The sequence below is a fragment of the Pongo abelii genome, chromosome 20 (genome assembly GCF_028885655.2).
Source record: "Pongo abelii isolate AG06213 chromosome 20, NHGRI_mPonAbe1-v2.0_pri, whole genome shotgun sequence".
Classification (NCBI taxonomy): Eukaryota; Metazoa; Chordata; class Mammalia; order Primates; family Hominidae; genus Pongo; species Pongo abelii.
Window position 1 is genome coordinate 10,832,481 of NC_072005.2, and position 16,834 is coordinate 10,849,314.

The 16,834-nt window shown below is 52.5% G+C and overlaps 1 protein-coding gene across 8 annotated transcripts in view; it reads left to right on the forward strand.

Moving 5' to 3' along the window:
- The window catches only part of DNM2 (dynamin 2), a 111,992-nt gene that overhangs the window by 72,207 nt on the left and 22,951 nt on the right, over nucleotides 1-16,834 (forward strand). For 4 of the 8 annotated variants that reach the window (XM_024236646.3, XM_024236648.3, XM_024236650.3 and 1 more), the window contains exons 8-13: nucleotides 2,360-2,495; nucleotides 4,012-4,079; nucleotides 4,701-4,839; nucleotides 7,120-7,206; nucleotides 10,727-10,797; nucleotides 14,358-14,409. In XM_024236646.3, coding sequence (XP_024092414.2) covers nucleotides 2,360-2,495; nucleotides 4,012-4,079; nucleotides 4,701-4,839; nucleotides 7,120-7,206; nucleotides 10,727-10,797; nucleotides 14,358-14,409 — 553 coding nt within the window. Of the gene's footprint in view, nucleotides 1-2,359; nucleotides 2,496-4,011; nucleotides 4,080-4,700; nucleotides 4,840-6,013; nucleotides 6,153-7,119; nucleotides 7,207-10,726; nucleotides 10,798-14,357; nucleotides 14,410-16,834 lie in introns of all 8 variants that reach the window. The other 4 variants (XM_024236647.3, XM_024236649.3, XM_024236651.3 and 1 more) reach the window with 1 other exon arrangement.

A 16,834-nucleotide genomic window follows, 5' to 3' on the forward strand; every position in this document is an offset into this window, starting at 1 on the left:
GATTATAGGAGTGTGCCACCATGCCCAGCCCAACTCCCCCTTTTTATAAGGACACTAGTTATATTGGCTATGAGCACACCCTGTGATATTCTCTTGACTGATTACATCTGCAGTGACCCTGTTTCCAAATAAGAGCACATTCTAAGGTACAGGGGGGCAGGATTCAACCCAAATTCCGTGGGACACCGACAAGCCGGTCACATTTGTCCAGAATGCTCTGACTGTGCAGCGTGGGTTGGGCCCGTAAATCACCTCCAGGGCCCCCAGGAGGCTGGTGCCCAGGTGTGCTTTGTCCCCTGTGGCTGAGAGCAGGTCTCCAGAGTCTCCATCCTTGCCCAACCGCCCCCACCCCCACCCCCGCCCAGTCTGTTGTCTGTCATTAGTGCTGTGCCTTTGCTGACCTTGGTCCTGGTTTGGTCCACAATTCAAATTCTCCATTCCAGGCTGGGTGCGGTGGCTCACGCCTGTAATCTCAGCACTTTGGGAGGCCAAGGCGGGCGGATCACTTGAGGTCAGGAGATTGAGACCAGCCTGGCCAACATGCCAAAACCCCATTTCTCCTAAAAGCACAAAAATTAGCCGGGCATGGTGGTGGGCACCTGTATTCCCAGCTATTGGAGAGGCTGAGGCAGGAGAATCACTTGAAACCGGGAGGCGGAGGTTGCAGTGAGCTGAGATTGCGTCACTGCACTCCAGCCTGGGTGACAGAGCAAGACTCCATCTCAAAAAACAAAAAACAAAAATAACAAATTCCCCATTCCAGGTGAAGCATTAACGTAGGCCTTTGTATGTCTCCTGGAAGGACGTGAAATGTGCACACCGTTTGCTTCATGTGAGGAAAGAGATTTTGGGGATCTGGGCAGCTTGTGCTTGCCTCTCCCAATTGGAGTATGAAGGAGACCCCCCCTTTCTTTGACAGCCCAGCCTTGGTGGCCCTGACAGTGGTCACCATTCGAGCAGCTCCCCTTTAGGAGCAAGTCCCCAGGTACTTCAGTAGATCATGATTTTTGGGAGGGAAACTGATGAAGGGAGACAGCCCAGTACCCTAGGGAGAGCAATTAGGAATGCTTAGGAAAACTAAAACGTGAACAAGATCATCTTACTTTTTTACTATTCACGATGCCAATAGGCAATGCTGAGAGACTCTCTTTAAGGGTCAGGCCCGTTCTGAGGGGCAACACATGTTATTACCACTTTTTGTCCATTATATGAGCAATTTTTTACCAACAAAAATTTTATTTATTTTATTTTTTTCTTTTTTTGAGACAGGATCTCACTCTGTCTCGCCCAGGCTGGAGTGCAGTGGTGCGTGCGATCTCAGCTCACTGCAGCCTCCGCCGTCCAGGTTCAAGCGGTTCTCCTGCCTCAGCCTCCCAATTAACTGGGACTAGAAGCATGCGTCACCACACCCTGCTTGTTTTTGTATTTTTAGTAGAGACGGGGTTTCGCCATGTTGTCCAGGCTGGTCTCAAACTCCTGGGCTCAGGTGATCTGCCTGCCTCAGCCTCTCAAAGTCCTGGGATTATAGGCATGAGCCACCACGTCCAGTATTTTTTTTTTTTTTAATAAAATGAGGTCTCACTGTGTTGCCCAAGGTGGTCTCGAATTCCCAAACTAAAGCTATCCTCTCACCTCAGCATCCTAAAATGCTAGTATTGCAGGCATGAGCCACCGCACCCAGCCAAGAAAACATTTTAACTTGTGTGAAACCAGGTGTCTTTGCAGAATTACCGTTAGTGGCAGCATTTTTTCTTTTTTTGTGGGCACACAAAGTAACAGTGCATTTTAGGATCAGTGACTTCTTGGAGATAATGAGATCTAGAAACATCTTCAGTCCCCATGATGGAAGTAGATGTTGTTACCCTCAACCCATTTTGTAGATGAGGAATCACAGGCTCAGAGGGGCAAGTCCTGTCCAAGGCCTCACATCCCATCAGTGGGGTAGGACCAACCCCAGCAGGCTGGGAGGTGGTGGGAACCTGCGGAAGCCACCTGAATTGTGCGGAAGTAGCTACCTTTCCTCCCCAGCATCCTGCAAATCAAGTTGAGCTTCAGGGCAGAGGTGCTGAGCTTTGACCCCTAAACTTCACTCCTGTCTTCTGCAAAGTGGGAAGAATAAGTGGGCCTTCTCGGATCGAATGGGTGAATAATCGGAACAGGCTTAGCTTGAGCCTGACTCGTAGCCAGCATTTGCCATTGGGAGCTCTTGAATTTGGTTTATTTGTTTTAATATAGACAGAAGACATTTTGCTGCTGAAAAATGGTAAAAGAACAGTAAACCCTGGCTTGACTTGGGACATCATTCCAGAGCAGTTTGGAAATCTCCGCTTTGACGCTTGCTTTTTCCTTTTCCTCATAGGATGGTCCAGCAGTTTGGGGTGGATTTTGAGAAGAGGATCGAGGGCTCAGGAGATCAGGTGGACACACTGGAGCTCTCCGGGGGCGCCCGAATCAATCGCATCTTCCACGAACGGTTCCCATTTGAGCTGGTGAAGGTAGTGCCCCCCCCGGGGCTGGGCCCTCCCGTCTCTGGTCAGGCACCCTCCTGCTGGCCTCGAGCCAGGCCTCCTCCCAGGCAATAAGCTCTCAAGCTCCTACCTCTAGGCCTGAACCTGTGGTGGGCAGGGTGTGGCCTGGATGAGGTGTCCCCATGGCCTTCCTTTCCCGACACTCAGCTTTGACGTTTTGGGCAGAACAATATGAAAACCCCTGTGTTTTTCCTCTGACAAAAGCCAATACACATTCTTTGCAAAATACATGGAAAATACAGATAAATTTACATGAGAAGATGTCCCTAGCATGTCGTTGAAGAAGGAAAAAACAGGCATTGGAGCCAGCATGTGCAACATAGCACTGAGCTGATATATGCAACGTCCTTATGTATGAAACTGAACATGGGTGTCTACAAGTGTTTCTTTGTATTTGCAAGGATGTTTGCAAAAATGTCAGCCCTGGGTGCTAGGATTTGGGACTTCTTTTTCCTTTTTTTTTTGTGTGTGTGTGTGTGTGTGTGATTTGCTTGAAGTTTTATGCTGTTTACAATGAGCACATAGCATTTTTTATTTAAAAAAAAAAAAAAAACCAGTAGTTTTTTAAAATCAGAGGAGCAAGACCAAATGCAGTGGCTCACGCCTATAATCCATGGGGGGCCAAGGGGGGCTGATCACTTGAGCCCAGGAGTTCAAGACCAGCCTGGGCAACATGGTGAAACCCCATCTCTACTAAAAATACAAAAATTATCCAGGTGTGGTGACATGTGCCTGTAGTCCCAGCTACTTGGGAAGCTGAGGTAGGAGAATCACTTGAGCCCAGGAGGCAGAGGATGCAGCAATGAGCCAAGATCGCACCACCACACTCCAGCCTCAGTGACAGAGCCAGACCCTATCTCAAAAAAAAGAAAAAAAGAAAGAAAGAAAAAAGAAAAAGCTGGGTGTGGTGGTGCATACTGATAGTCTGAAAAATCTAAGTTTACATGAATTTATATTCCCACCAATATGATGAGAGTGTTGGTTTCATGTCATGCTTTCTGAAACTGGGTTTTAATTAATTGATTTGTTTATTTATTTTTATTTTTTTGAGACAGGGTCTTGCTCTTTCACCCAGGCTGGAGTGCAGTGGTGCAATCACAGCTCACTGCAGCTTCGACCTTCCTGGGCTCAGATGATCCTCCCACCTCAGCCTCCCGAGTAGCTGGGACTATAGGCGTGCACCAGCCCACCTGGCCAATTTTTGTATTTTTAGTAGAGATGGGCTCTCACTATGTTGCCCAGGCTGGTCTCAAACTCCTGGGCTCAAGCCATCTGCCTGCCTTGGCCTCCCAAAGTGCTGAGATTACAGGTGTGAGCCACTGTATCTGGCCAGTTTTCAATTTTTTTTAATAAAATTTTGACGAGTTAAATATTCTGCCTTGTGAATATAGCCGCACGTGGGAGAGAACATTCCCCAGATGCACGCCTGCCACGGGGGCGCCCCAGGTACCTCCATGCATGTGCTTGGTTTGTCTCTTCTCAGATGGAGTTTGACGAGAAGGACTTACGACGGGAGATCAGCTATGCCATTAAGAACATCCATGGAGTCAGGCAAGTTCCATGAGGAGAGTCACCACTGTCCCTCCCTCTCCGCGGTGCCACCCCCCAGCTAATTGGGTCGCCCACACCTCTGAGTCCCTAATCGTTAGGCCTTAAGAGGGCTCTTGGATGGTTTTCAGTAGCTATGAGCCCCTCCCTGAGGGTCTCCAAGGGCACGTGAGGGTGGACGTGTCTCAGTCCTGCGTCCGTCGCAGGCTTCAGGGCTGTCTGCAGCTCCTGATCAAATAGAGCTTAGTTCCTGCCGAGTCAGTTGGTGTGAACCTCATGCTAAACTAAGAAAGCTCACTGCAGATTTGCCTGGGGAGGGGCGGGGCGGCACTGAATCAGGGTTTTGGGAAGCCAGCATGAGTTCCTATCACGGCTTCCTCGTGAGCCTCTTGGGTCCCCTCCTTATTCTAACAAAGGTAGTCGCTCCAGGTGTCTGCCCTTCCATCGCCGTTGGGTCCTTGGGTCACCCTGAGGGTTTCCGGGCAGTGGACTCAGGCGTCCGACCCCACACATGACACAACCTTCGTTCCTTGTTGGGGACCCGGCCAGGGCCGATGAAATTGCTGACCATGCTTTGTTTCTCTCTGACTTATCTCCCCTGCCCCCGGGTCTGGACGGTTTCAGGACCGGGCTTTTCACCCCGGACTTGGCATTCGAGGCCATTGTGAAAAAGCAGGTCGTCAAGCTGAAAGAGCCCTGTCTGAAATGTGTCGACCTGGTTATCCAGGAGCTAATCAATACAGTTAGGCAGTGTACCAGTAAGGTATTGCTCCCTCGGCAGGGTGACTCCTGACCTTGTGGAAACGGGGGTACGGGGGTTTGGTATCAGGCTCCCAGCGCCTCATCAGCCTCCACTGGTGCCTTTTCTCCCCATATCGCTTTGTGTCCGTGAACTTGGCCTCTCCCCAGAGGCTGGGGCAGGAGCATGTCGGCCTGGGCCCAGGCACACAGGGGAGTGCCAGGCCTCCTGGACTGGCCAGACAGATGCACAGTTGTCCCTGGGACCCTGATACCAAGCCTAGCATGTGTCTGATGAAATTGGGGTTTCACTGGGCTGTTGCTTTGCTGCCTCCTGGGAAGCAGAGAGGGATCCCCCGCGTCAACTGCTGGAGGCTGAGCTCCTTGAAGCTCCCTGGCTGTCACCCCTTCTTGACCAGTGCCTGGCATTCTCAGACTTCCTTGGAGCCACTGACTTCTCTGTCCCTCAGCTCCGGGAATGGCCTGAATGCCAGCAACATCATGAGAGCCAGCTGGGGTCCTAAGTGCCCCTGTCCACCCCCTGCACCCCACGCCGTCCCCCAGGGGCAGCCCATTTTTGGATCCACTTAGTCACAGTGCCTCTATGCGCTCTCGACGAGCCACTGCCTCCACTCAGCAGGACGCGCCGGGCTCCCCCAACCTGCTCCAACGCCTCGGTTCCCAGGGCAGCACGCTTTGGCCAAGCAGCTGAAATGCCTCCCAGTGGGCAGTCTGTGCTTGCGCGACCACAGTGTCCCCAGTGCTCCGGGTTGCCAGGGAATTTCTGCTTGAGCCCCTCTGTTCTTAGTCTGGAAAAGCCCACATTTGCTGCTTAAGCTTCTTCGATTAGAAAAGGGAGGGGGAAAACAGCCCAAACAGGTTGGAAAATGCTCGTCCTAGAGCCAGGTGTCATGGACATGAATGTTAGAGGCCTCTGCACACCTTGGCTGGCTGTCTGTGCAATGACAACCCCCCGTGGCCCTTCTGTAACTACACCCCAGACCGAGCCCGCACCCTCAAACCCCAGACCTCTTTGATCCGAAGCAGCTTCCGGGGCAAATGCGGGCGCAGGCTCCCCCGTGCATGGACTAATCAGATGACTCTCGTTTCTTCTCTTCTCTCTGTCTCCTGTCCTGCGTGTATGGCCTGCGCTGTCCCTGGGTGTCTTTCTGCCTCATCCTGCCCTCCGCATGACCCAGGACGGGGCTCTTCACCCCCGACATGGCCTTTGAAGCCATTGTGAAAAAACAGATTGTAAAACTCAAAGAGCCAAGTTTGAAGTGTGTTGATCTCGTGGTCTCAGAGCTGGCCACGGTCATAAAAAAGTGTGCCGAGAAGGTAACAGGTTTCGTTCTCATCTCTACATTTGTCCCCGTCCTCCCCCTCCATGTGTTAGTCTCAACCCGAGCATCTGGAAAATTCAGCCTCGGCAGGAACCCCCTTCCGCCTACCAGTTGTCACTTAGAGATGTCACCACCTTGCATTGGCAGATGGAATGGGGGTGTGGCATCGCACGTGGGTTGTGGCTGCCCGTGGGGGCGGTCAGCCTTTGATGTTGCCAAACGCATTGCATTTACTAAGCAGTGCGCTTTCCTGGAACCCCTAGAGAAAGGGGTTTCCCAGCCAGCACCAAAACAGCAAAACACAGGAAACACATCATCTGTATAGCCCTGCATGTTCTCACGGTCTAGGCCACCTGAGAGTAACCATTCCATTTTCCCTGACTCGTGGACTTGACCCACACTGCAGAAGATGGGACTCCCCTGTGCATGAGCTCTGGTTAAGTTGGTGCTGCAGGTGAAGCCTGGGGAGGTGGGGGCATTTGGCGAGTGGGTGCCACAGATACAGTGATCAGGAGTGGTTCTCTGCAAGGAGTTCCCATCGAGGCTGATGGCCCAGATGCCCCCCTTACCATTCTAGAACAGACGCAACTCACTCACGCTGGCGAGGCCCTTCAGGGTTCCTGCTGTCACCCAGTGCTGGGCAAGAGGGGGGTGCCCTGAAGCCCTGGATGGCAAACATGCTCCTGCTTTTCTGCTTTCATGCTGCCTCCTGCCTCCTGCCTCCCGGTCACTGGCTGGAAAAGCAGCTCTGCTCTCCTGCTGTCTCCGGTCCACGGTGCCCCCACTCTTCTGCTCTTAGCTCCCAGCTGGACTCACTGGGGGCCAGGAGCAAGGTGTGGGCTCGGTGGGCCCCCTCATATCTCAATTCCCCACCCCCCTCCGCATTTCCTACCTGTGTGGTTCATGTTGCTTCCCGTGCCACGAGGACCCCGCCAATGCGGCCACTCTGCTTGTTCCCCCAGCTCAGTTCCTACCCCCGGTTGCGAGAGGAGACAGAGCGAATCGTCACCACTTACATCCGGGAACGGGAGGGGAGAACCAAGGACCAGGTACTGGCCTTTTGTCTTCTTTATTGGGTATAATTTACATGCAGTAAATGTCAAGTGTACTGTTCTGTGCATGCTGACAGCTGCATATGGCAAAGTAACCCTCACCTCAATCAAGATATAGGGCGGTTCTGTCACCTCCTAAAATCCCTGTCCCTATGCCTCTTTGTAGTCAACCCCTCAAAAACCCACAGGCCAGGCTGGGTGTAGTAACTCACGCCTGTAATCCCAGCACTTAGGGAGGCTCAGGCAGGGAGGATTGCTTGAGCCCAGGAGTTCCAGACCACCGTGGGCAACATAGCAAGACCTTGTCTCTACAAAAACATAAAAAAATTAGCCAGGCGTGGTGGTGCATGCCTGTGGTCCCAGCTACTTGGGAGGCTGAGGTGGGAGGATCCCTTGAGCCCACAAGATCAAGGCTTCAGTAAGTTATGGTCTTGCCATCGCCCTCCAGCCTGGGAGAAAGAGTGAGACCCTGTCTCTTAAAAAAAAGAAGCAGCAAAGGAAATCCCCAGGCCCTGGCCACCACCAGCCCACTCCCTATCCTACAGTCTTTCGAGTGGACTCCCACAGCGTAAGGCCCATTGACTCTTGACTCCCACCCTTCTTCCCTCCCTCCCTCCCCTCGGCGTCGTGCATTTGGGAGCCAAGCGTGTTGTTTGTTGTATCTGTAGTTTGCTGCCTTGATTACTAAGCAGTCTTCCAGGGAATGGATGGAGCACAGCATGGACCTCCACTTGCCTGCTGGAGGGTGTTTGGGGTGCTTTTTGTGTTGCGGTTTTTTTTTTTTTTTGAGACAGAGTTTTGCTCTGTCGCCCAGGCTGGGATGCAGTGGCACGATCTCGACTTACTGCCACCTCCCCTTCCCAGATTCAAGTGATTCTCATGCCTCAGCCTCCGAAGTAGCCAGGACTACAGGCGCATGCCACTTTACCGACCTAATTTTTGTATTTTTAGTAGAGAGAGATTTTCACCATGTTGGCCAGGCTGGTCTTGAACTCCTGACCTCAGGTGATCTGCCCGCCTCGGCCTCCCAAAGTGCTGGGATTATAGGCGTGAGCTACCACGCCCAGCCTGCTTTTTCTGTTTTAACATTTAACATTTTCTTGCAAAGGCATGCAAACACATACCCCAAGTTGCTGCCTATGCCTGCAGCTGAGACTGTCACCCACTAAGCACTGGGCCGTCTTTACACTCTCCTGCAGCCTCAGCCTCCCAAGTAGCTGGGACTACAGGCATGAGCCACCACGCCTGGCTAATTTTTGTATTTTTAGTAGAGATAGGGTTTCACCATGTTGGCCAGGCTGGTCTTGAACTCCTTAGCTCAAATGATCCACCCGCCTCGGCCTCCCAAAGTGCTGGGATGACAGATGTGAGCCACCGCTCCCGGATCAGTTTCGAGTCACTTTCTCTCAGTTGTCCTCTGTATTCTTTTTACAACCGTTTGTTGAAACCAGAGCTTAATTAAGCCCTTGCTTGTTATGTCATTTTGTTTAAAATGGTCCCTCTCCCCTTGCCATTAATGGGGATGAAATCGGCTCATTTGTCCTGCAGAGAGGCGCCCAGTTTTGATTTGGCCAATTGCTCCCTCGGAGCACCGGTCCGCCTATGCCTCATAGCTGCTGTAGCTTGGAAATGGTATCAAAAGTCTGGAAGAGTCTGATTCTTTTTGTTGTTACTGTTGGTAAGAATGCTGCCAGCCCTTCCACAGCCCCTGGTGCCCACCTGCCATGCTGCTGGGTCGGATCTGAGAGCGCTGGGTTGAGGAGACTCAGGCCTTACTAAACCAGCCACGCTCGCTCCCACAGATGGAGCACCCTGGCGTTTTCCAGCAGGTGACAGGTCCGAGTGCCTTGCCCTACTTTATTCTTGGGAACTTGGAGGTGCAGCGAGGGGAAGTGACTGGCCCAGTGCCAGGGGAGTCCAGTGAGGCGTATCCCAGCCCCTCCTCCCCAGCAGCCTCGCCTGTTATGAATGGGAACCAAGCCAGTGAGCTGCCTGGATCCATAGTTCCCATAGACCAACTTCATCCTGGGCAAAAGACAAGAAAGATGAGGGAGGGAGAGTTTCAGTAAGTGCAGTGGACTCGCAAGCCCTGCTCCTCACATGAGACCTTTCTAGCTTGATAGCTTGAGTGTGTGTGTGTGCGCGCACGTGCACGTGTGTGTGTTTTATTTTAGTGTTCGTAATTGGACAAATTCGCTTCGCAGTTTTAATGCAACACTTTGAACACGCCAGGTGCTAAAGACTTTACAGGCTGGACACTGTGGCTCACGCCTGTAATCCTAGCACTTTGGGAGGCCAAGGCAGGTGGATTGCCTGAGCTCAGGAGTTTGAGACCAGCCTGGGCAACACGGTGAAAACCCGTCTCTACTAAAATACAAAAAATTAGCTGGGTGGTGTGGCGTGTGCCTGTGGTCCCAGCTACTCAGAAGGCTGAGGCAGGAGAATTGCTTGAGGCGGAGGTTGCAGTTAGCTGAGATTGCGCCATTGCATGCCAGCCTGGGTAACACAGTGAGACTCTGTCTCCCAAAAAAAAAGAAAAAGAAAAAAATACAAGGCAGTGGCTTGCAGTGGCTCACACCTGTAATCCCAGCACTTTGGGAGGCCAAGGCAGGAGGATCACTTGAGCCTAGGAGTTCAGGACCAGTCTGGGCAACATAGTGAGATCCCGCCTCTACAAAAAAAAAAAAAAGAAAAAAGAAAAATCAGCCAGGTGTGGTGGCACATGCCTGGAGCCCCAGCATCTTGGGACGCTGAGGCAGGGGGTTACTTGAGCCCAGGAGTTTGAGGCTGTGATTGTTCTACTGCACTCCAGCCTGGGAGACAGTAAGTTCTTTTCTCAAAAAAAAAAAAAAAAAAAAAAGCCAGGCGCAGTGGCTCATGCTTGTAATCCCAGCACTTTGAGAGGCCGAGGCGGGCGGATCATGAGGTAGGATTTCGAGACCAGCCTGGCCAACTCAGTGAAACCCTGTATCTACTAAAAATACAAAAATTAGCTGGGCGTGGTGGCGGGCACCTGTAATCCCAGCTATTTGGGAGGCTGAGGCAGGAGAATCACTTGAACCTAGGAGGCAGAGGTTGCAGTGAGCCAAGATTGCGCCACTGCACTCCAGCCTGGGCGACAGAGCAAGACTCCGTCTCCGAGGAAAAAAAAAAAAAAAAAAACGACTGCACATTATTAAACCCTTGGCAGTTGAGCCTCCTGTCACCCCATTCCACAGCTCAGTAACATGAGGCCCAGGGTCACACGGCCAGTTCGTGGCTCATTCAAGACTCCAGACCTTGGAGACAGTGGCCCTGCCTGTGACTGGCACATTGGGCTGCGTGGCTGTGCTCTGTTGTCCCAGGCTCTGTTGCCGGTGAGGGTGTGGGGAGTGCGACGCCAGCCCCCTGTTCTCCTGTCTGGGAAGCCTCCTGGTTCCCACGCCTTCTGTGCCGGCAAGACCAGGAAATGCTCTTGCCGCTGCCCCCACTTGCCAGGCTTGGCCCTGTACTCACAGTGACCCCCGCTCTCCCCCAGATTCTTCTGCTGATCGACATTGAGCAGTCCTACATCAACACGAACCATGAGGACTTCATCGGGTTTGCCAAGTAGGTACTCCTGGAGACAGTGGCCGGTTGGGCGGCACCAATTCTCACTCTCAGATCCAAGGAGGTGACTGAGTTGGGATTCTCCGAGAGGGCAGGTGTCAGACAGTCTCTGTCGGGGGTCCTGGGGTGAAGGCAGAGCCACCTGAGAATATCTGGAAGCTCTCCTGGGCTGATAGTGGTCCACTGTCCCCAACCAACACGCCTTCTGTGAGGCATCCCCATGGTTAGTTTAGGGAGAGGGCAGTGCTGTGTTCAGACCTGCAGGGAGAGGGCACAGCCAGCCAGCTGCTGCACCCCCTCTCCCTCAGGACTTCTCAGAGCCTTTAGCGACCAGTGTGCAGCTTTTCCCAGACTCTGCCCCTTCATGGACAGCATCTCATGGGCTCAGGGCTCCGGAAGCTGCTCTTTGGGAAATGCTGCCTGGGGTCTCCCTAGCTTCAAGGCATACAGTGTAGATTTAAACCAGAACCTTCCTTGGCACCCGGATGAGGGCCCAGATCGGGGAGCTCTGATTTCAGCAGGATGTCGATTCAGTGCTAGTGGTCTCAGGCATCACCCGCTGATTCCTTCAGCCCCTTGGCATGCTTGGGCCTCACTCAGATTGTTGGAGAGGCTCACGCAGGCCTTCCTGCCTAAGGCAGGCCAGATGGTGCCGCTGGTATGCCCTCTTGCTGGGCCCTGTGATAGAGCAGTGGGCAAACCCACACCCAGCTCCCCACCCTCAGAGGAAGGCCCCATGCAGGGAACCAACGGGGACCCAGGCCGTTAAGGTGTAGTGTGCTTAGTGCTGGGCGGGGCCTTGCAGGGCCTGTGGGTGTCCAGAGGGTGGCCGTTGGGCCTTGCCTTGAGGGGCCAGGCAGGCTTCCTAGGGGAGGGCTTCTAGAGCCAAATCTCAGGCTATGGAGTCACCAGATAGAACATTTATCGGTGCACCTGACAAAGCTGATTGAGGATCTGTTCTGTGCTGGGCACCAGGTAGGTGAGGAGAAGGGAGGAAGGAAAAGGAAGGAGTGAGGGCCTCATCAGAACCCCTCCTAGAGATGAGCCGAGGTCCCTGACTGGGCCTCCCCTGCCTGTGAGTGGCAGCCCCCAGCCCTGTGCTCCCGGCCACCGGGTGTGTGTGGGCTGACAGCGCTGGTCCCCATCTTTGGTTTGCTGCTGTTTTCCTCACCTTGATGTCTCTGCTTCTCACACTTCATCCACAGTTCCTTCTCACAATCTCTCCTGTTTTTCCTTTGACCACTCTTTCCTCTGGATTCCTGGGCCTTCCCACTTACCCCAGCTGTTACTATACTGAGCAGCTGGTGACCTGGTGGGTATTGCCTGCTGTGTGCCTTTGCCCTGGTGTGTGAATGGGTACGCCCTGGCTGGGTGGCCCCAGCCCTGGGTGGGACATCCCTGGGGCCCACTGAAGAGCTACGGGGTGCTCTCTCAGAGCCAGGGCCAGTGCTGGGCCTCTGGGCCAGGACCTTGACCGCTCCATCTGTAGCCCCTGCTGTTTCAGAGCCTGCAGGCTGGGGAGGCGGAGTCCTTAAACAAATTGTCACAAGGATGATGAGAGTAGGAAGAGAGGGTAGGGGATAGGCTGTGGGAAAGGGGAGCCGGGAATGTGGCCTGGAGAGATCTTCCTGAAGAAGTCAGGTGATGCCGGGGGGACCCCAGAGAATTGGACCCAGGGAAGGAAGGCTACAAGACCAGGCAGGTGGAGGTAAGAGAGCCAGCAGCCAGGCCCCATCGCCAGGAGGGCCCTGCAGGTCCAGGGGAGGATTTTGGATTTTCCCCCAAGACACCAGGATGCTTCTGATTAGGTCCAGGCCCAGGAGAGGGGGCCACCTTGTGGGCTGCTATTTGAGGGAGCCCTGGCAAGGATGGGAGCCAGGAGGCCCTTAGGAAATAGCACCTCTGGGACCTCGCTGTCACCCAGCCATCACTGTGAAGGTTGGCTCAGCTCAGTGCCACCTCCTTCAGATGCTGTTGATGAAAATCCTTCTTGTGCTTGGATGTTCTGGGCTTCCCATGCCCTCCAAATGTATATTATAAACAGGGTCCAAGCCTGGCGCAGTGGCTCATGCCTGTAATCCCAGTACTTTGCAGGAGGCCAAGGTGGGTAGATCACTGGAACCCAGGAGTTTGAGACCAGCCTGGGAAACATGGTGAAACCCTGTCTCTACAAAAAATACAAAAATTAACTGGGCATGGTGGTGGTGCTTAATCTCAGCTACTTGGGAGCCTGAGGTGGGAGAATGACCTGAGCCCGGCAAGTCAAGGCTGCAGTGAGCCATGATCACACCAGGGCTCTCCAGCCTGGGTGACAGAGTGAGACTCTGTCTCAAAAATAAATAAGTAAATAAATAGCCCAGATAAGAAGCCCTATAATAAACTTATTGAATGTTGGGAATATCATTGGATAAAATTCTGCCTTTGTTCTTAGTTTTCCAGCCTTTCCTGATCTAGAAACAGAAGCCTACTTTCTCCCTTATCCTACAGCCAACTTGGACTTTAAAACAAAACCCCCGAGGAAGTCAGGAAAGGAAAGTGACCAAGCTGACTTGCTTTTCCATATTGTTCTGAAAGTTTCAGCCAAAGCAATAAGAAAAGAAAAGAAAATATGATGGATAAGTAACAGGAGATAGACGTTGTTTGCAAGTGGTGATATGACTGTCAGAGTAGCAAATATATTAGAACCGTTAAGGTGGTGGAGTAGGTGTCCACATATAAAATATAGTGGGATTTGTCTATGCCGGCATGAACTAGCCAGGAAGTAGGATGGATAAAGAAGAAAAGAGATCTGGGATTGTGGATGAATAAGGAACCTTATAGAAACACACCCTGTCGACCTTGGATGTCCTCTAAATTTGGGTCAGGAGTCATGCGAGATACGTGCCGTTTCATGGCCAGCAGCTGTCCCACAGTCTGATGTCTAAGACTGGATGGCTCTGTGGTTAGAGCCACTTACAGGCTGGTGTTGGGATCAAATGATGAGAAGAGTAGGAAGAAGGGCCGGGTGCAGTGGCTCATGCCTGTAATCCCAGCACTTTGGGAGGTGGAGCCGGGCAGATCCCTTGAGTCTAGGAATTTAAGACCAGCCTGGGCAACACAGTGAAACCTCATCTCTACAAAAAATCAAAAATTAGCTGAGCATGGTGGTATGCACCTGTGATTCCAGCTACTTGGGAGACTGAGGCAGGGGAATTACTTGAGCCCGGGAGGTCAAGGCTGCAGTGAGCTGTGATTGCGCCACTGCACTCATCTTAGGCAACACCTTCTCACACTTCCCCTTAGAAACTCCGGAATTCTAGTGACACCTGGAAGTAACCTGCACTTTAAGTAAGTCAGCTGAAATGAGGGCCTAGAAGCCTCAATTGAACCAGATACATTTACTTGTTCCGTGTGCCCAGGCTGTTTCCCTTGCGCAGCTCTTTGTGTGCAGGGGGTTTCTCTCTGCCCCTACCTGTGGCTGCTCACTTGGTCCTCAGGGAGAGAACGGCCACATTCGCCTCTTGCCCTTCTTCCCCCCCAGCATCTTGTCCACATGAACCCTGTCTGTTCTTTGGTTTCAGTGCCCAGCAGAGGAGCACGCAGCTGAACAAGAAGAGAGCCATCCCCAATCAGGTAGCACACCCCTCTGCAGCCTGCCGCTCTACCCTGGGGGCGGGAGGACGCTAAGTGACAGCCAAGCCCCAGTGATGGAGCTCGGCCTGTGGAAAGCCCCCCCCCCACAGCCTCAGTATCAGGCCATCTGCTCTCTTGACCTCTAGAGGCCACTTAGGAATTGATAATTCTGAGAGATGGTCTGAGAGCCGACGCTCTGGCAAGGCCTAGTGGCCACATTTTATCCACCCAGAAGGCCCTATGTGCCATCGAAGGTCAGGGTTAGAACTTGACTCTTGGCTGGGCACGGTAGCTCACGCCTGTAATCTCAGCATTTTGGGAGGCCGAGGTGGGAGGATCACTTGAGGCTACGAGTTTGAGACCAGCCTGGGCAACATAGAAAGACCCTGTCTCTACAAATAATAATATTTAAAAATTACCTGGGCGTGGTGGCTCATGCCTATCACCCCAGCTACTTAGGAGGCCAAGGTGGGAGGATCACTTGAGCCCAGCAGTTCATGACCATCCAGGGCAATACAATGAGACCTCATCTTAATAATTAATAATAGGCTGGGCACGATGGCTCACGCCTGTAATTCTAGCACGTTAGGAGGCCGAGGCAGGCAGATTGCCTGAGCTCAGGAGTTTGAGACCAGCCTGGCTAACATGGCAAAAACCCCATCTCTACTAAAAATACAAAAAATTAGCCAGGCGTGGTGGCACGCGCCTGTAATCCCAGCTACTCAGGAGGCTGAGGCAGGAGGATTGCTTGAACCTTGGAGGCGGAGGTTGCAGTGAGCCGAGATTGCACCACTGCACTCCAGTCTGGGCGACAGGGCCAGACTCTGTCTCCAATAATAATAATAATAATAATAAAGATATAAATAAGAATTTTTCCCTTGAGCGGGGGTCTGTGACCTCTTTGAGCTTTCCAGCACAGCTGCAGGGATTGGGAGCCCCTAGGTGAGAGCCGCTGGAAACTACATTGTCACTAGCAGCTCAGGGGAGCTTGGGATAGTTGAAGCCCCACACCTGGTGAAGCCCTGAGCCACAAAGGGTTGTACCTTGACATCTTAACCCAGCTAGAGGCCTTGCGAAATATGAACGGCTGTATCAATGCCTGCCTTCAGTGCCTTATTATTATTATTATTATTATTATTATTATTATTTTGACACGGAGTCTCGCATTGTCACCTGGGCTGCAGTGCAGTGGCGCAATCTTGGCTCACTGCAGCCTCTGCCTCCCAGGTTCAAGCGATTCTCCTGGTTCAGCCTCCCCAGTAGCTGGGATTACAGGTGCCCACCACGACACCAGGCTAATTTTTTTAAATTTTTTTTCTTGAGATGGAGTCTTGCTCTGTGTCCCAGCTGGAGTGCAGTGGCACGATCTTGGCTCACTGCAACCTCCGCCTCCCGGGTTCAAGCAATTCTCTGCCTCAGCCTCCTGAGTAGCTGGGATTACAGGCACCTGCCACCACGCCCAGCTAATTTTTTTGTATTTTTAGTACAGAGGGGGTTTCACCATCTTGGCCAGGCTGGTCTCAAACTCCTGACCTGGTGATCCACCTGCCTTGGCCTCCCAAATTGCTGGAATTACAAGCGTGAGCCACCACGCCCGGCCTTTTTTTTTTTTTTTTTTTGAGACAGAGTCTCACTCTGCCACCAAGGCTGGAGTGTAGTGACGCGGTCTCAGCTCACCGCAACCTCCGCCTCCAAGGTTCAAGCAATCCTCCTGCCTCAGCCTCTCGAGTAGCTGGGATTACAGGCGCGTGCCACCACGCCTGGCTAATTTCTGTATTTTTAGTAGAGACAGGGTTTCATCATGTTGGCCAGGCTGGTCTCGAACTCCTGACCCCAGGCGATCCACCCGCCTCGCCCGGACAAAGTGCTGGGATTATAGGCTTGAGCCACCATGCCCGGACTTTATTATTAATTTTTAAGAAAACCTGGATGGGCACGGTGGCTCACGCCTGTAGTCCTAGCACTTTGGGAGGCCGAGGCGGGTGGATCACCTGAGGTCAAGAGTTAGAAAACAGCCTGGCCAACATGGTGAAACCCCGTCTCTACTAAAATACAAAAAATTAGCCTGGCATGATGGCGGGTGCCTATAATTCCACCTACTCAGGAGGCTGAGACAGGAGAATCACTTGAACCCAGGAGACGGTGGTTGTGGTGAGCCAAGATCACACCACTGCACTCTGGCCTGGGCGGCTGAGTGAGACTCCGTATCCAAAAAAAAAAAGAAAAAAAGAAAAGGAAACCCATAATCTTCGCAAAATTTCTGCCTATGTCCCTCCCTTCTCCCCATTGGGCAGGGGTGGGGGTGGGGACTCCACTGTGTACCTTGCACGATCATAGGGCCTACTGGAAGGAAGAACGTAACCATTGCATGATTTATTTTTGCGCTTGCCGTAGGTAATACATATGTTGTTGCTTTTTGTTTCTT